This window comes from Panthera onca, chromosome A2, assembly GCF_046562875.1.
Source record: "Panthera onca isolate mPanOnc1 chromosome A2, mPanOnc1 haplotype 2, whole genome shotgun sequence".
NCBI lineage: Eukaryota > Metazoa > Chordata > Mammalia > Carnivora > Felidae > Panthera > Panthera onca.
The window spans coordinates 59,343,002-59,362,605 of record NC_138340.1 but is presented as its reverse complement, the minus strand read 5'-3'; the positions used below and the strand labels follow the sequence as shown (position 1 = coordinate 59,362,605).

The following is a 19,604-nucleotide window of genomic DNA, read 5'->3' as shown; positions in this document are numbered from 1 at the left end:
CTTTTTTTTTTTCTTTTTTAAATTTTTTTAAAATGTTTATTATTTTTGAGAGACAGAGCATGAGCAGGGGAGGGATAGAGAGAGAGGGAGACACAGAATCTGAAGCAGGCTCCAGGCTCCAAGCTGTCAGCACAGAGCCCAACATGGGGCTCAAACTCACAAAGTGTGAGATCATGACCTGAGCCGAAGTTGGATACTTAACCGACTGAGCCACCCAGGCGTCCCAACAGGGAATACTAACTCATTCTGTAAGACCAGAATTAACTCAATTCCAAAACCAGGCAAAGACATTAGAAGAAAAGACTACCACAGACCAGTATTTGTCATGAACACAGATGTAAAAATCCTCAACAAAATATTAGCAAATTGAATTGAACAATGTATAAGAAGAATTATAGATCATGACCACATGGAATTTTTCCCAGGTACGCAAGGCTGTTTCAACATTTGAAAATCAATTAGTGTAATCCAACACATCAACAAGCTAAAGAGGAAAAATCACATGATTATATCAATAGATGCAGAAAAAGCACTTGATAAAAATCTAACACAAATTCATAGTAAAAGCTCTCAATAAACTAGGAATAGAGGAGGACTTCCTGAACTTGATAAAAGGATATCTACAAAAACCCTACTGCTAACTTACACTTGAAGCCTTCTTGCTAAGATCAGGAATAAAGCAAGGATGTCTTCTCACCATTCGTTTCCAACATCTTACTGGGAGTCCCAGCTAATGCAATAAGACAAGAAAAGGAAATAGAGGTACAGGTTTCCCCTGCTATCAGAGTAGAACGTCCCTATAAAACCTTTCATAAGCCAAAATAGTGTAAAGCAAAGGAGAAATTACCATTAATTTATATGGAAAATTTTCTTTGTGTTCCCAGATGTGAAAAATAATCTCTCCTGGGCTTTTCCGATACCTTAGGACACCTCTCGCTAATAGATGCATGAAAAAGAGGTAAAGCACAGATGTGCAAAGACACGGTTCAAAGCTGTGGCGGCTTGACGCTGAGATGCTGAATGTAGTTCCCAGGGAAGGAGCTTGGCAGGGCCAGTCTCGCTGCCTCCAGAATGGCTCACTGCACAACAGACACTGAACACTATTGTCACTTCTTGCTTTTTTTCATAAAAGTGAAAATCCTCTGCCATTTTCTTTCAGTTAGCAAAAACAGGTACTAATGCAGGTCTTTCCTTTCACTGAAAAGGAGAGTGACCTAATATGAAGCTTAAATGTATTTAGGGAATGCCTAAATACAGATGGGGAAGAAAGAAATAAAACTTTGTTGGCACATGACATGATCATCTACGTAGAAAATCTCAAAGTATCAACAAAAAACTCCTAGATTGGTAAGCCATTCTAGCAACGTTACAGAATACAAGGCCCCTATAAAAAACTTCATTTCCTATGTACTAGCAATAAACAAGTGGAATTTGAGATTGAAAACACAATAATACCATTTTCATCAGCACCCTCAAAAAAGAAATGCTTACAAATCTAACAAAACATGCACAAGATGTATAAGAGGAAAAATATAAAAATCTGATGATGGATCAAAGAATTAAATGCTTCACCTTTATAGGTAAGAAGGTTCAATACTGTCAAGATACCAGTTCCTCCCAACTTGATCTATAGATTTAACACAGTCCCAGTCAAAAGGCCAGCAAGTTATTTTGTCAATATCGACAAACTGATTCTAAAGTTTACACAGAGAGGCAAAAGCCCCAGAATAGCTAACACATTTTTAAAGGAGAAGAAAAAAGTTGGAGGACTCACACTGCCCGAGTTCAAGGCTTACTGTAAAGCTACAGTAATCAAGACCTGTGCTACTGGCAAATAATTCAGTGGAACAGAATAGAGTAGCTCAGAAACAAACCCATCCAAATCTGTCAGCCGATCTCTGACAAAGGAGCAGAGGCAATACGGTGGAACAAAGATACTTTGCAACAAGTGGTGCTGGGACGACCAGACGTCCACATGCAAAAAATGAATCTAGGCATGGACTTGACACCGTTAATAAAAAACTAACTTAAAATGGATCGTTGACCTAAGTGTAAAATGTAAAACCATAAAACTCCCAGAAGGTAACATAGGAGCAAATCTAGATGATCTTGGGTATGGTGGTTTTTCAATACAATACCAAAGTGACAATCCATGAAAGAAAGAATTGATAAGCTGGATTTCATTGACATTAAAATTTCTGCTTTATGAAAGGCAATGTCAAGAGAACTGAGAAGACCAGCCATAGGCTGGGAGAAAATATTTGTGAAATACATATCTGATAAACATCTCCAAACTATACAAAGAACTCTTAAAGTTTAACAATAAGAAAACGAACGGGGTGCCTGGGTGGCTCACTTGGTTGGGGATCTGACTTCGGCTCAGGTCATGGTCTCATGGTTCGTGAGTTTGAGCCCCGCATCGGGCTCTGTGCTGACAGCTCAGAGCCTGGAACCTGCTTCACATTCTGTGTCTCCTTCTCTCTCTGCCCCTCTGCCACTTGTGCTCTCTCTCCCTGTCAAAAATAAATAAACATTAAAAACAAAAGAAGAAGAAAATGAACAACCTGGTTTAAAAATGGGCCAAACACCTGAACAACACTTCATCATCAAGAAGATATAGAGAAGGCAAATAAACATATGAAAAGATGTTCGACATCAGGATGTCTTAAGGAATTACAACTTAAAACAAGATACTGCAATATACACCCACTAAAATGGACAAAATCTAAAAGACTGACAGCACCAAACGCTGGTGAGGATGCGGAGCAATGGGAACTCCCTTGGTCGTTGGAGGGAATGCAAAATGGCGCAGCCACCTTAGAAGACAGTCTGGCAGTTCCTTACAAAGCTAAACGATCCAGCAGTCTCACTCCTTGGTATTTACCCAAAGGAGTCAAAAACTTATGTCCACACAAAACCCACATGTGGTCGTTTATGGCAGCTTTATTCATAATTGCCAAAACTTGGAAGCAACTGAGATGCCCTTCAGTAAGTAAACAGATAAACAAACTCAGTACACCCAGATAGCATATCGTTCAGTGCTGAAAAGAAATGAGCTACGAAGCCACGAAAAAACATGGAGGAACCTTAAAAGCATACGTATTATTAAGTGAAAGAAGCCAGTCTGAAAGGTGACGACTGAGTGATCCCAGCTGTAGGACATCCCGGAAAAGGATAACTATGGAGATGATAAAAGGACCAGGGGTTGCCAGGGGTTGGGGGGCAGGGGGAGGGATGAGTGAGTGGAGCACAGAGGATTTTTAGGGCAATGAAACAAGTCTGTGTGACACCATGATTACATGTCCTTATACATTTGTCTAAATCCATGGACTGTACAACACTAAGAGTGAACCCCCATGGAAACTGTGGACTTCGGGTGATAATGACGTGTCAGTGTGGGTTTACCGATTGTAACAAATGTATGTCGGCGGCAGTGGGGGAGGCATGTGGAAGGAGAGGATATTTGGGAACTCTACCTTCTGTTCATTTTGCTTTTAAAGACAAAGTCTCTACTAAAACATATATACAGGGGCACCTAGGTGGCTCAGTCGGTTAAGCGTCCGACTTCAGCTCAGGTCATGATCTCACGGTTCGTGAGTTCAAGCCCCACATCGGGCTCTGTGCTGACAGCTCGGAGCCTGAAGCCTGCTTCAGAGTCTGTGTGTCCCTCTTCTCTGTCCCTCCCCTGCTCGCGCTCTGTCTCTCTCAAACATAAAATAAACATTAAAAATTTTTGTTTCGGGGCTCCTGGGTGGCTCAGTCGGTTGAGCATCCAACTTCAGCTCAGGTCATGATCTCGCGGTCTGTGAGTTTGAGCCCCGTGTCGGGCTCTGTGCTGACAGCTCAGAGCCTGGAGCCTGTTTCAGATTCTGTGTCTCCCCCTCTCTGCCCCTTCCTCGCCATGCTCTGTCTCTGTCTCTCAAAAATGAATAAATGTTAAAAAAAGTTTTTTTTAAATTTTCGTTTCAAATATATACAACAGTAAACGAAGAGTCTGTTCCAACACTGGAAGGAAGAGCCGCCGTGTTAGAGAAAATGTCCAAAAAAAAAAAAAAAATCCCAGAATTCCTCACTGCAAAGTTCTTCGTGATAGGCAGGAACTAGAAACAGCACACATGCCCACAGCAGGGAAGTGGACAAACCATTACTGCTGCTGTAGCAAAGGACTGCACACTATATTCCCTCACAGAGAGAGGCCAGAGTTCCAAAGTGGGCCTCACTGGGCCACCATCAAGGCATCGGCAGGACTTTGTTCCTCTCTGGAGGCTGAAAGGGAGATCCTTTTGTTACCTTTTCTAGCTTCCGGAGGCCACCTGGGCCCCTTCCATTTTCAAACCAGCAACTCCAGCCGAGGCTTCTCACGCCGTGTCACCCCTGACCCTCGTTCCTGCCTCCTCCTTCCATTTCTGAGGACCCTTGTGATGACCCTGGGCCCGCCTGGGCAATCCAAGATCATCTCCCCAGCTCCAGGTTTGCTAGTTTGCAACCTTAACTCTATGTGCAGCCTTGGTTCTTCCTTGCCAAGTCATCTACTATATCCACAGTTTCCTGGGATTAGGCATGGACACGTAAGGGGGTCCATACACACCATAGAAATCTATTCAGCAAGAAGAAAAGAACAAAGTATTAACACAAGGTGGCAACAACGTGGATGAACCTCACAAACATTATGCTGAGGAAAAGAAGCCAGGCGCCAAAGATGACCTACTATATTATTCATTTGAAGTGCCAGAACCAGGTATTGGTTAACGGTTGCCGCGTAAAAAACCATCCCAAAACTTGGCTTACTATAACACATATATTATTTCGCCCTTTCTGTGGGTTGGGAATCTGGCCAGTTGGGCTGACTCCTCTGCTGTGGGGTCTCTCACGGATTGCTGTCCAGGTGGTAGCTGGGCTGTGGCCATCCCACGACTGCACTTGGGGAAAGAGCCACTTCCAAACTCACCCATGTGGCTGTTGGCAGGACTGGATTCCTTGCTGGCTGGAGGCCAAAGGACACTCTCCGTCTCTTGCCACATGAGGTCTCTGAAAAGGCAGCTTGTTTCTTCGAAGTGCGCGAGCTGAAAAGCCACCAGAGAGTCTGCAAGCAAGATGGAAGTCACGATCTTATGTAACCTAATCTCAGAAGTCACATCCTGTCCCACGTTGAATTGGTTAGAAGCAAGCCACTGGGGCCAGCCCACATTCAAGGCTGTGGGTAACTTTGAGAAGACAGGTGTCACTAAGGTCCATCTCATAAGGGAAAAAAATGAATGGCGACATCAGCCCATTGGATGCCCGTGGCTAGGGAAGGGGAGGGAGTTGATACAAAGGGACATGAGGAAACTTTTGGGGTGATGAAAAGGTTCTATGTCCTGATTATGCTGGTCCTTACATAGGTGTTTAAATTTGTCAAATCTCATCAGTTGGCACATAAAATGGGTGCATTTTCTGATAAGTAAATTAAACCTCAATAACAATATTTTTGGCAAACATAGGATTTTTTTAATGTTTATTTATTTTTGGGAGACAGATCATGACATGAGCAGGAGAGGGGCAGAGAGGGAGAGGAAGACACAAAATCCGAAGCAGGCTCCAGGCTCTGAGCTGTCAGCACAGAGCCTGACATAGGGCTTGAACCCATGAACTGTGAGATCATGACCTGAGCTGAAGTCGGACACTTAACCAACTAAGCCACCCAGGCGCCCCAGACTTTTTTTTTTTTTAATGTAGGACCTTTTAAGGCTGTCTTTATCACTCACCTGTCTACATTGACTAGGTACATAAGGGCTGTAGGACGAGCCATCTCCTGACTCCTTGGTTGAGAGAACAGCATCATTCATTCTTGGCCAGGGGGACTGGGGTGAGGTGGGCAAGGCACCCAGAACATAACATTTTAGGGAGGTGCATGTGTGACCCCAAAGGTGAGCACTTCCTTGAATTTTGTGTACTGTGTCCCAGCCCCATTCTCTGCCTGCCTTGCTGCGATTTGTTTGAGATGCTCACTCTACAGTCCCTCCAGTGAGGGCCAAGAGGAGCCCAGCCCCAGAAAACAGACCCTCGGACGCAGAAGGGAGCACAAACACCCCGGGACAGCCTGAGGAAAGCTGCAGAGCCTGATCACCAGCGTGAGCTCCTCACTTCCAGCAGCCAGACAGCACAGAGGTGATGGGACCCAGGAGAAGAAGGCAAGCAGAGCCACTCAAGTGAGAGGAAGCCCAACCCCCCCTGGATTCAAGAAAAGAGAAACGAAGCCAGAATCCCTTCCTGGAAACCATGCAAACCTTCCTCTTGGAGAAACCAGCCCAACCAGGAGGTCAGAAAATAAGCAGGAAGGAACCCGGAAGAACCCCCAGACACCTAAAAGCTGCAGTGAGCCAGAGGTGGGGGTGAGGGTCAGCCTTGCAGCAGCCGGAACCGCCACGGCGAGGCCAGCAACATACAAGGCACCGCAAGCTGCAGAAAGCACTTGCCAGCGCTGACCTCTGGCTGAGGCAAGACCATGTGTGGGCTGAGTCTTAGCAGTCTTGCTAGGCACCTGCCACCATGGCTGCCCCTCAGACATGGAAGTGAGACCCCACGGCCCAGGGGAAGACCAGCCTGCACCTTTGCCTCTTGCCCAGGCTCCATCTGGACACACAAAGTGGCACAACTCATCTGAAGTCCTTGGTGCTGGACTTGCCCTGACCTGGAGCCTGAAGGACAAGCGAACAGGAAAATGTCACCAGAAACACGAGAAAATGCATTCATTAAGGGGATGAGTTTGAGACATGCAAGTAAATGTAGATTCTGCAGACATCAAGAAGCAGAGAGGCACGCCTGGGTGCAAGCAAGGATTAAGGGATTAAGACCACAATAAGGACTGGATGCAGCCAGCACATGAGTCGGCAAGGGGGACAACATTAAGCCGGGGACAGCTCCCAGAACTCCGTAGGAAAGGACACGGAGACGAAGCGACAGGACCCCAGGGAGATGGCGCGACAGGACCCCAGGGAGACGGCGCGCCAGGGTCGCGTGGAACGAATTCAGGAGATGGCCACACATGGAAGGGAGGAGCAAAAGTCAGCGCGGTGACAGATGAAAACTACCTGTACTGGAAGGCCAGGTGAACGTGCAGGGAGAGGCACCCACACTGCACACCCTCCCGCAGGGTTGAAGAGTGAGCAGAAGGCGTGACACCAAGGCAGACAAGGAAAACAAACGAAACATCAGGTACCCTATAAAGGAACCAAAACAAAGTGCGTGTTGCCTGTTTCTCCCAAGCTCCTAAATGCCAGCCAGGGTCTAGGAGAGCATTGCTTTTGAGTTCAGTGGGGTGAAAGGGGTCTCTATTTCATTCTGTTTCCTTTTTCAATGTGGTCAAGTCCACATAACATCAAATTTATGTACCTTTACGTAGTGCAGCCATCCCCACCGTCCACCCCCGCTCCCCAGCTCTTTTCATCTTGTAGAACTGTTAACCAATAACTTGTTAACCAATAACTCTCCATTCTCCTGCCCCTCAGCCCCTGGCAAGCCACTGTGCTGTCAAAAATGTTTTGACTATTCCAAGTACCTCATATAAGTGGGATCATACAATATTTGACTTTTCGTAACTGGCTTACTTCACTTAATGTCCTCAAGGTTGATCCATTTTCCTTCCTTTTCAAGGTTGTATATAATATTCCACATTTTGTATAATAGACCACAATCTGTTTATTATCCATCCATCCATCATACACACTTGGGTTGCTTCTACATTTTTAGCTATTGCAAACAGTGCTGCCGTGAACACGGGTATACGAATGTTTCTTCAAGACTGTTTTTTTTTTGTTTTTTTTTTTTTAATATATGAAATTTACTGTCAAATTGGTTTCCATACAACACCCAGTGCTCATCCCAAAAGGTGCCCTCCTCAATACCCATCACCCACCCTGCCCTCCCTCCCACCCCCCATCAACCCTCAGTTTGTTCTCAGTTCAAAATAAGCATTTAAAAAAGAATTTTCTAGGTATGTGAATTATACCTCAATAAAGCTGTTACTTTTTTTTTTGTAGTGTTGATCATTAAAGATCTTAAATCTTTTTAATTTTTTTAATGTTTATTTACTTTTGAGACAGAGACAGAGACAGAGTGCGAATGGGGGAGGGGCAGAGAGAGACACACACACACACACAGAATCTGAAAAGGCTCCAGGCTCCCGACTGTCAGCACAGAGCCCAATGGGGGGCTCGAACCCCCGAACCGTGAGATCATAACCTGAGCCAAAGTCCAGCGCGTAACCAACTGAGCCACCCAGGCACCCCTAAAGACCTTAAATCTTACCCCTGCATCTCAGCAGCATCTCTGACCCCTGGGCCACGCAGACCCTTCACAGTCATGGCCCCTAAGCCCTCAGGACCAGTGGCAGGGTGGTCGGGCTCTGAGAGGTGAAGTGCCCGGAGCAGCGCTGAGTGGGCGGGGCCCTGCTGGTCCCCTATCCAGGGACAGGGAAGTCAACCAGCTGAAGCAGTGGGTCAACACGCTGATGACGTCCATCGCCAAGGAAGAGGAGACAGTGGCCGAGCTGCAGCTCAAAGCTCGAGTGTTCCACTTCGGCGAGTACAAGGGCGCTCAGGAGGTAGGCCCCCGGTCAGCGGTCAGCGGGTGTGGAGGGAGTGTGGGCGACCACAGGCCTGGGGCCCGGTCCCTTCAAGAGCACCCCCGGGAGCACCTAGTGCCCAGTACTCAAAGCCAGTCCTGAGACACTGAAATGTTCTGGGGCAGCCACGCCCCTTGCCACTTTCCAGGCTCTGTAGGCCTGACTGAGGGGCACCGGCTGGAGAAGGCCCTTGGTCCCCAAACTGGAGCCACCCCATGTACTTATGCCCCTTGGCTGCTCAGCTGCCCCCAGCACACCTCCTCCATTCCTTTGTCCTTCCATTCAACAAATACGTCTGCTTCTTCCACACCAAGTGTCCGGAAAGCGAGCCTGCCAGGAGGAAGAAGGCATGTCCCCAGGCCAGGCTGAAAGAGTGAGAGTGTTCTGAGAGCACAAAGGGCCAGGAATGTGCCGGGCAGTGGCACGACCTTCCTGACAGTGCCGCTGGGGTCACAGGCATGGCCCCAGCTTCCTAATTCAAATTCCTTCCTTCATTCAAATTACTGATGAGCACCTACTGTGTGCCAGCACCAGGCCAGGGACAGAGGATGCCACGACAAGCTAGGCCAGTGCCACCGGCCTCCTGCCAGACAGACTCACTGGCTGCCGGCCTGAGCCTTTCTGTCGGCTGTTCCTCACTTAATCCTCACACCCAATCCATGTGGCAGGGGATGTTACATTTCTGAGTGTCAGCGGGCTCAGAGGGAGGGGTTCATCTGCCCCAGGCCACACAGAAAGTAACTCACAGGACAGCGTCCAGTGGAGAGCTGAGGTCAGTCCAAGGGTGGAACAGGAAGGCTCCCTGGAGGAGGGGACTAGGCCACGTGCACAGCAAGGCAGCTGGGGTAGAGGCCGAGGCACAGGTGTGAGTCCCAGCATGGGGGCTGGAAGCCTGGACCGGGCTGACCACAGGAGGGCAAAGGGGGTCAGGCAGCTGTGGCCTAGAAAAATCCAAGTGTCCAAGCTGTTTCTCCCAGGGATCCTGAGTGTGCCGGGCAGAGCTCGGGGAGGCCAGCCGTGTCTCAGCAAGTGGCCCTGGGTCTGGCAGGCTGTGCAGTGGGGGTGCACGGAGGCCCACGCAACCCCTCTGCGGGCCTGCCTGCCTTGCAGGACAAGCTTCTGGAAAGCCTGAACCGCAAGGTGCTGGACGTGTACCGGCACTGCATCGGCACCCAGCAGGAGTCCAACCTGGGCACTGTGCAGATGCTCACCATCATCGAGCACTACCTGAACGAGCTGCTCGAACACCTAGAGCATGTACCCCAGGTCAAGATCGAGCAGGCTGAGAAGGCCAAAGAGAAGGAGCGCCGCATGAGGTGAGAGCCCAGGCCCCTATCCCACCGGGCAAAAGTTTGATGAGCAGAGAGGCACACACAGAGGTGGACCAGTGACCAGGGAGGGGGACCGAGGAACGTGGGCCTCCAAGGGGTAGGAGCCGATGGACCAGAGCTGGGACCTCCAAAAAGCAGGGGCAGCAGCCAACCTGGCCTGGCAGGGAAGGGTGAAGAGTGGGGAGTTCTCTCAGAGGGAGGGCCATGGCCTGACAGAAGGCTGCATCAAGGAGCTAGGAAGGGAAGCTGGCAGCCTTCCCAGGCTCCTCCCGTCTTTTGATGTGTCCTGTGCTGCCCCCCGCACCCAGACTCCGGGAAGAGAAGGTGCTGATGCAGAAGCAGCTGCAGGAGGAGCGTCTGCAACGGGCCCAGGCTCGGGCCCAGGCAGAGATCAAGAAGAAGGTGGGCATGGTGGCCCTGGGGAGTCACTGCTGGAGAAGGGGCCCCACCGGCAGGCATGGTTGAGGCCGGGAGGGGCTGAGGGCCTGGCTCGCACCGTTTGCAGAAGCTACTGCTGAGACCCCGGGGGAAAGACGGAGCCATCAGAGCAAGGCGGGGGTAGAGCAGGGTCTCCCGGTCCTGGCCCACCGATCCCGCTGCCCCTCAGGGCTGCCCTCCACCTCCGGACCCGCTTCCTCTGCGAGTCCTCCCCTGGGGCTGCCTGCCCTCTCGCACAAGCACTCCTGGTGACTGGCCTGGCTGCGCCCTCCCGGCCCTGCCCAGATGCAGGCCCCTGGCTCAGCCCCCGCAGGGTCCCACCGTACCACCTACACTCCAGCACGACCCCATCACTGCAGCTCATCCTCTGTCACTAGGGGTCCCCCCGGCCACCCCACAGGGAACAGGTTCTGGCCCTGGCAGCAGGAGGTGTGCTCCCTCAAGCAGGCCCAGGCCTGAATACAGCCCCCAACAGACAGATGAGGCCGAAGGGCCACTCTCTGAAAGGTAGCACTCTCCACGCTGTCACGTGGGGATGGCAGACACTGGGGCGGGGCGTCTCCTCCTGAATCCCCAGTGCAAAGGAAGTAGGTTCCCTCTGTTCAGCCAGGCATTCCCAATCCGTTTTGAGGTACATCCCTGCACACACACACACACACACACACACACACACACACACACACACACATCTAGGGGCCGGCACCCCAGGGAAAAGGCTTCATAAACGTAGGCTGGACTCACTCCCGGGGCACTGAAGGGCAGCTCCGGCCCAGAGCCCACAGGCTGAGCAGAGGCTGGGACCTCCACGGGGTCCCCCGGCCTCAGCTCCGCAGCCTCGAGAGGCATGCTGCCTGGTGTCTGGGTGTCTAGGCGGCACCTTCCGGCGCAGCGAGGCTGCGGAGCGCAGGCTCACGGGGTCTTACTCTGCAGAGAGGCAGGAGGCTGGTGTGTCGCTCCCAGCTCCCAGTCCTGAAAATAAAGGTGGAGCCTGAGCACGTGCTGATGGACAAGGACAAGGAGGAACAGCTGCTATTCTTCACCTAGCCCTCCGGCGCTGGCCAGCCCCTCTGCCCACAGCATGGCAACAGCAGCAGCAGGAAGCCCGGGCAGGGCAGGGTGGTCAGCTGGACGTGGCTGGCGCAGGATCGCCGTGCCCCCGCCCCCCCCCCCCCCCCGTGGCCTCCCGCTGTGTTCCCTTACCTGTGTGAAATAAACTCTCCCTCTCTGGTGTCTTGATGGCCTGTTGCAGGAGGCAGGTTGCTTTCCACCTCCATGCCCTGCCCTTTAATCCCTGACCCCTGAACAAATGCTTGAGGGAAGGAGCCCCTGCTGCCCTCATCCGAGGTGGCTGCTTTGAGAAACAAGGGCCAGTTCCACGCAGAGGTGTGATGGGGGACTAGCCCCAACGCAGGGACAAGAAAAGGAGGCAGCAGGCTGAGCAGACGAAAGGGTTATTACTCCTGACTGAAGGAAAAACAGGACCTCGACGCTATGCACACAGTTCTGTGAATGAAGCCAGGGGACATCTCCAGTGAGTGATTATACAAAAACTTTTATTCATTTGTACTAGAAATTGGGCCCGTTGCCACCAGGGAACCTAGTGCCCAGAAAACTGACGGCCAGTACCAATCACTTCACAGTGGTGGACATTCACAGGGGGACGTTCCAGGGAAAGGCCCAGCGACACACCCGAGAGAACATTCCTGTGGCCCGCCCCCTCCTCCCATCAGAAGGACAGCACAGTGTGATCAACAGGCCACTTTGCCCCCAAGGCCACCCTGGCAGGCGGGCTGGCTCCTCGTAGAGAGAAGGGGCTTCCGGGTGACCTGGAGGCCAAGGTGCCAGATGGTCACAAAACTTTAGTCTGTGCCGCAGCACAGAGTTCTGTGGGTAAAGACCATTCATAAATGGGGCCCAAGTTCCTTTGGAGGGAGCAGCAGCCTGGACAGACAGCACCTCAGAGCAGGACAGAGAGAGGACTCACAATCAAATGCTGGGGTGATTCTCAAAAGCCCAAGTCCAGAAACTCAAGTAATGAAGAAACACAAAACAGAGTCTGGACAATTCCAAGTCCAACAACCCAAACAGCATCTGAACAAACATGCACTTCCAAAGGCACAAGGCAGAAAACCAGCATTTCTGAGTGACCCTGTGTCCAGTCCCGCTAACAAACAAATAAATATGTGCAAGGTTATCAGCTCGCCTTCTCTGGCCAGACAGACCGTACTCCGTAGAAACGTACGGTGACACAGTAGATGCACATGAGCGGCCTCAGCAACAAACACACACGCCACTGTCCCTGGCCTACATGTGACGTGTAGGACTCAGGACATGACTTTAGAAGCTGCGGACGAATTATCGTTAAACATTAATAGCCAAATCCAGAGTTCGGAAAAATTACCTTTGAAGTTTTAACTCTAACATTCCTGAATCGGGAGCTTCAAATCTGCTCTATGCAGAGGCCTCACTAACAGGACCCCAGGTGCTCCACTTCACCCCCATCATTTTCTTCTCATGCCAGCCACCTGCCCGGTCCTGCCAAAACGTGGATCTGAATTTGGCTTCACTGGGACAACAGGGCCGCTTCTGCCCCAGAGGGTGACAAAACCAACCCAACTACAAACACCCAAGGGGGTGGGAAACAGCCTGTTAACTGAGAAAGGGAAAACGGTTTCTAGGTCTGTCTCAGGCCAAATGCTAAAACACAGAAGCTGAAAGACCCCACTTAGATTTACTACGGATACGGTCGTACTTGACTAGGGAATCTGTACCCCACCCGACTGCCTGCAGAAGTCTGTTTTCTTAATGCAGCAGGTGCTCCACAGTTTAGATCAAACTGGACAAAGGCTGTCTGTGCACAGCCAAGTACAGAAAAGGCATGTGCTTTTGCCCCTGAAGGCAATCCTTGCCTCACGAAGCACTTTGCTCAGATAAGGCAATTTCAGCTAATACAGCCCAAACCGGTTCCTGATAAAATGTAAGGAAGATATTTTTGAGAAATGTGCCCAAAAGTCTCCAAAGCACTAGGCTAGCCTCCTGAGCAGAAACCACGTGGGGGCTCACTCAGGCCTGCGAGAGCACGTAGTGGGAGTCCTGGGGGACACGGACCGGAGGCATCACCCTCGGGTCCCCAGGCAGAGGGCTGCTGTCACTGTAGGTCCTGCAGATTGATGGTGCTCCTTGCACACTGCACATCCTCAGGCTCGGTGTCCCCTCCAGCTGCAGGAAGCACTTCCTGAAAAAACCAAGCAGAGCAGTGAGGGACGGGGCAGGGCTGGGGGCAGGGGGAGGTGCAGAACCACCTCCCGGACGCGGCCCTGCAGCCACACACAACCAGCAGCATAACCCATGGGCCGGCCGGTAGGGCACCTCTCCCTGTTCTCGACTCGAGTCTTGTTTTCCCCTTATTATATATTCTTCGAAGAAAGGAATTTTAGCATAAACAAAAAAGGAAAAGTGAACTTAATAATACTGTGTTGCAGGTTTGCTCATAAATGTGACTGTCCTTGTTTATCTCATAGCCCTTTTCCCCATTTTGTATGTGGGTCGCACCCTTCCCAGTTCCCAACTGCCCCCTGCATCATCACTGACCGCCCAGGACTCTGGCCTCCCGGCCACACCATCACCCACCTAACCCACCCCCTCCTGCCTGAAGAATATTCCCACAGCATTAGATTCAAGGCGACGGTGAACATCTTCTGGCTAGTTATTTGTACACTACCAGGCTTCTTTAAGAACCATCTAATGAGTGGGAATACCAGACAGAATGGAGTTGACATCTGTGAGGTTTTCTGAATATAAGTTCCCAAACTACGTTCCAAGGACAGTCTGGGGCCCCACCGCTCCTCTGTATACCAGCACTTGACTCAATAGTTATTTTTGGTATTGAGGAAAATGCTCAACAGCCCAATTTGAATACAAGAAAACTAAAATTACTGTGTATGTGGATTTTAAAAACATGTATTTAAACTGAATTGTTAGAAGTTCGATTAGCTACATACTCTCACTATTGTATAGCCAAATCTAAATTACCCATTGCCGCCTATACCCACTGGCTTATCCACTTACTTAAGCAAACTAATTTTTCTGGGTCTATTTTCCTACAGGTTAAAAACTGGCCAGCCTGTTTCCCAGAAAAAGTGACTAGAATTTCTAAATATAAAAATACTTGAGGAGTATATCCAATTTCACATTACAAGTAGGAGCTACAATGGTGAACATATCTGATCTTTCTTACCAGCCTTTTATTTCTTGGTCATTCACCCATCTTTCTAGAAAGCCGCAAAAGATCCTGGCAACGAACCCAATGGGTCTCCATTCAATGCCTACCTCAGTAAAACAAGCCTCAGAAAGCCAGAAGCTTCTGACAGTCTTACTAACAAAGCCAAAGAGTTGTAAGGCATCCACACCTGGAGGACATAGACGGGCAAATCGACAGCCAACAGGGGGTGGAAGGCGGAAGGCTGCGGGCTGAGAACCAATGGTGAGACGGCTTCACCTGAGGGGTCGTCCTGGGGAGGCAACAGCACGTGTTTCATTTACCAGCCATGGCAACATTCCTCACCTTGGCCTGAGGAGTCCCCGTCAATGTGCTATACCCACCCACCCCGGATTCCAGGCAGGGCAACACGGGGAGCCACGTGAGGCCTGAGGACCCAGCAGTAACTGGAACTGGGCAGGGGGCTGCCTGCCCTTCCTCCTGGTCCTCAGCCTCTCATCTTGCTCCCAGCTGGAGACCCATACCACCTGCCATCTGGCTGTCCCCCACTCCCAGGCCCTTTCCCTGGAGCTCCCCCTAACTCAATACCGCCCCTCAGTCTAGGCTGTTCCTCAACTCTGGCGGAGGCTCCCAGCCCCTCCAGCTCTCCAGTGGCCGCCTCACCCTACACAAGAAGGTCCCCCTCTGCCCCAGCCCACCGTCGAGAAGGGATAAGAGGGCACAGGTCTCCTGCAAGGGGGAGGCTCCTAGGCCCCTAATCATGCAAGTAAGAAAAGGGACACTGGCTACCATTTCAGCTTCATTGGCATGCCCGGCCCACAGCCCCGCCACTCAACTCCTGGTGCCGGTGTCACTGTCAACACCATCATTCCCACTTCTTAGACAATAAAACTGAGGCCCGGCGTACATAAGTAGCTTGCCCCAGACAACACTAACTAGAGAGGGAAAGGCAGAGAATCAAAAGTGAGTTTTCTCCACCTCAAAGCTCACACCTTCTATCGGGTGTCTCTTAAACAGCAGCTCCTCCCTTTGCAACGAGCGCCTTTTCTGCAACGGTGCCAGCTTTCCGGGGGGAAAGCACCTTAAACATAAAGGCTACGTCCTCCGTCGCACTGAGCACCCCCCACACACAGTGGCGCCAAGCTGCCTGAGGAAGCCCCTTCCGCCCCCCCACTGAGAAGACAAGTGAGGTCTGGGGAAGGGCAGGCAGGGGAGGGTGAGGAGTCAGGCACCACAAGACGTCCTCTGGCCAGCCTCGGGCAGCCCTTACGGCTGCTAGGAGGCCTCAGGCAGGAGTGGGGCACGGCACCCCCACTTCACAGAACTCCAAGTGAGGTGTGGCACGCAGACCGCATGGGGGCAGTGCGGACACTGAAGCGTCAATCCTCATAAGGATGAAAGCTCGGACAAGTACAGAGAGACAGGACAGGAGGAGCTGTGGTGACAGAGCGATCATCCAGTGCTTGGGATGGTTAGAAGTCGAGAGGCGGTTAGAAGTCTCTCAGTTCCTGAGAGGAAGCACTGGACAGCTGCAGGCCCAGGGAGATGCAGCCTGAAGCCTGGCCCCCGGCTGCCGCCCGGCCAGCGTCCTCCTGGCGACCAGTGTCCTCCTGGCTCGCTGGGTCTTACCTGCAATAACTGGACCTGAACACACGGCATCCCGGCTGCTGGAGCGGGTCCTGGCAGACCTCCACCGGGTACCACAAGGTTCCCACACAACCAACCGGTCTGGCTTGCGTGCAAGTGAGTAGGACTGACTTTGCCACCTTTCATCTTCCTCTGAGCAGACCCCGAGGCTCCTGAAATGAAACAGACCAGCCACATGCAATATACAGTGTGACTGCGCAGGCCCCTGCCCTCACGGGGGCCCCACTCTGGGGCCACACGGTCCCGTTGTCGCGGTGCACAGCTCTGCAGGCTTAACACGAGTCAACAGGGAGAGTCGGGGGGGTTAAGAGACGAAAAGAGCCGAGATTATGATCAGAAAGTTTAGCAAACTCACACACGTCTCCTGGACGTGCAGCAATCAGACCCCAGGTGCCCATTTCTTGGCGGGGGGGGGGGGGGTGGCGGAGGCTCCTCCTTACCCTGCAACCCCAATACTGCAGGCACACAGGAGACCCGACTCCGTGGCGCACAACCACTGCGCGGAGCAGCAGGACCACAGAAGCGGAGAAGGGAAGAAAGCGGCCATCACACCCCACCCTCGGGCACCACGGCACGTGCCCAATCGCTGCCAAATCCTTCAAGCTGTTTTCTGTCTGGCTTCCTCTGCGAGAGTCATCGCCTCACTGATTTCATAAAAACACGCTTTTCAAAATACTTAAGTACAAAGAAGAAAGAAACGATCCGGACGCCCAGAAAGGGGTTTTCTAACACCCATGTGGCTTGTGAGCAGGGGGGAAACCCCAGAGACCAGCGGCCTGGATTCAAATCCTGGCTCCACCAAAGACTCTGGTACCTGACCTTGGACAAGAAACCCAAGCTCCGGCCTCAGTGTTCCCTGTGACATGGGAACAATACTCCTTACCTCGAAGTTTTGGGAGGATTAAATAAGTATGTGATACGAGTTGAGAACAGTGCCTGGGTCACAGTAAGCGCCAAGGAATTTTAGGTGCTGTTGATTGCTGGGTACAGACAGCCCTGGACACGTGTACATGAATGGCTTCGGAAAGACAGTTTTACAATGAGTATCGCACAACTTCATGTTAGTAAAAGCATTTGCTTCTGTTGAATTTAATAAAATGAAAAGGAACAAGTGAAACTGAACAAGTGAAACCGAAGGACTTGCTGAACGTCCAGAAAGCATTTCCTCATGAAAATTTCTAATGATCTAATGGGAAAAGAGGAAAAACGTGAGAGGCTGCATTCTTCCTTTAGGTCTCGTACTCTGAGTTTCCATTTTAAACGGGAACGGTCAACTCTGGCACACAGGACGGGCCACCCCCGTTGGCAGCGAGTTTTCCTTTCACCTTGATGCCAAAACCAGCCTAGAGGGCCCAACTCTGGAGCTGCGCTATGTGCTACCTGTGTGCACCCCACCACTGCCTGCCTGATCCTGCCCATCACCCTCGAGGTGTTTCCCACACGTCCCGCGCACAGGACTAGCAGGAAACTCCAGGATGATGTCTCCTTAACCCTCAGCACTTGACAGACTCAGCTCGGGGGGGTGCTGTAGGCCGCAGTGTGTTTCCACCCATGGCCTGCTCTTTCCCTCCTGGGTGTCTGAGGGATTCATCTTTGTGGCAAGTCTCGGTTTTTCCCGGGGGCACATTTAGTGCCCGCCTTCACTGCAGGGAATCGCAGTTCCATTACAGCCCTGAGTACTTCCTTCTCGTTTCTGTCTGCCAGGTTCTCTGCCTCGGGGAACCCAATCCCTCCTGCTGGATTAGCTCTGGCTGTTCTCCATGCTCCTCCTAACTGCTCTGCGTGCTTTCAGACAGCAGAGCAAGGCTGGGACAAGGGTGAGGAAGCAAGGCGAGGTGCTAAGGCGCGGGATCCACTCGCTCTTCTTTAACAGTAAAGAAATTCCATGTCACTTCCTATTCTCCCTGAACATGCTTGATATTCCACTCCACTCTGAATTTTACCTGACGCACTGTTCTGCTTTGAAGTCTTCAATGACCTTAGCATATCTCCCTGAGATAAAAAATATGTATATAAATTAAAATTTTAGGGGCGCCTGGCTGGCTCAGTTGGTTGAGCGTCCGACTCTTGATTTTGGCTAAGGTCATGATCCCAGGGTCATGGGATCAAGCCCTGCATTGTTGGGTTCTGCACTGAGCATGGAGCCTGCTTGAGATTCTCTTTCTTTCTCTTTCTCTCTCTCTCTCTCTCTCTCTCTCCCTCCCTCCCTCCCTCTCTCCCTCCCTCTGCCCCTCTCCCTGCTCACACTCTCTCTCTTAAAACTAAACTAACTAAATTAAATTAAATTAAATTAAATTAAATTAAATTAAATTAATTTTAGGGGTGCCTGGGTAGCTCAGTAGGTTGAGTGTCTGACTCTTGATTTAGACTCAGGTCATGATCCCATGGTTCATAAGTTCAAGTCCCGTGTCAGGTTCTGCACTGACAGTGCAGAACCTGCCTGGGATTCTCTCTCTTTCTCTGCCCCTCCCCTGGTCGTGTGCATTCTCTCTCTCTCTCCCAAAATAAATAAACTTTAAAAAGACAAAATTTTAAAAACTTATTTCAATATACTTTCTAGGAGTTAAAATCATCTGAAAACCTGCATCACCATTGCAATTAGTAACACAAACCCAACCAAAATAACAGAACATACTAGAAACTCTGATAATTATGAAATGTTAAAAATAAAATTGTACTGATGTATCGAGAACAGTGTGACGGCCTGTCTTCCAGGAGGCTCATGTGGCTGTGTGTAAGTATTACTCGTTGCTAGACTCAAACGGGGTCAACATACATTTTTGCTAATTAAAAAAATATTACAGATAAATGCTTGTGTGCTTTAAATGTAATTTCATCACAATTATAGAACCCTGAAGCTGCAAATTCAGCTCCTTTGGGCAGCTCAGGGCAACTACACGAATGAGTGCGAGCACCACGGTCAGCATGCACCGTCAGGATGGTGCCTGTTTCTCACAAAAGGTCCGATTTCATTTTTCAGGTCAAACAAACATATTGCAACATGGATCAAGGGATGTTATGAAAATCACTATGAAGGAAAGCACCAAGTAATGTACCTTTTTAAGCTACTTTTAAAAGCAAGATTTAAATATGTGTATCTAATACTTACTAGCCAGCTCTATAAGATAAAAGCAAGGTCATTCTGAGCCACTCCTCATTTATTTCACAATGATTCAATGACAAGTGTGTAGGCCACACTCTATCTTACCTATGAAGCAAGAACTATGATCAAAGCATCGTATCTCTTCAAAACATGTGCTAGCCTGTATGCCATGCAACTAGGGGGAAATGAAGTAAAAATGCTGAGAACAGAATCAGAAATAGATCCCACTTAATTTTCCCAGACAACAGCATTAACATGCTTCCT

General features: G+C 50.4%; 2 protein-coding genes across 7 annotated transcripts in view; one reads left to right on the top strand and one right to left on the bottom strand.

Annotated features, from left to right (window-relative positions):
• CFAP100 (cilia and flagella associated protein 100) overlaps positions 1-11,607 on the top strand; it is a 42,456-nt gene extending 30,849 nt beyond the window's left edge. For all 4 annotated transcript variants that reach the window (XM_078442672.2, XM_060631965.3, XM_060631963.3 and 1 more), the window contains 4 exons: positions 8,446-8,581; positions 9,713-9,918; positions 10,242-10,335; positions 11,302-11,607. In XM_078442672.2, coding sequence (XP_078298798.1) covers positions 8,446-8,581; positions 9,713-9,918; positions 10,242-10,335; positions 11,302-11,415 — 550 coding nt within the window. In that variant the 3' untranslated portion in view covers positions 11,416-11,607. The remainder of the gene's footprint in view (positions 1-8,445; positions 8,582-9,712; positions 9,919-10,241; positions 10,336-11,301) is intronic.
• Positions 11,608-11,903: 296 nt separating this feature from the next.
• Positions 11,904-19,604, bottom strand: part of ZXDC (ZXD family zinc finger C) — a 37,902-nt gene continuing 30,201 nt past the window's right edge. For all 3 annotated transcript variants that reach the window (XM_060631961.3, XM_060631959.3, XM_060631960.3), the window contains 3 exons: positions 16,220-16,389; positions 14,781-14,882; positions 11,904-13,606 (listed from right to left, as the gene is read on the bottom strand). In XM_060631961.3, the coding sequence (XP_060487944.1) occupies positions 13,520-13,606; positions 14,781-14,882; positions 16,220-16,389 (359 nt within the window). In that variant the 3' untranslated portion in view covers positions 11,904-13,519. The remainder of the gene's footprint in view (positions 13,607-14,780; positions 14,883-16,219; positions 16,390-19,604) is intronic.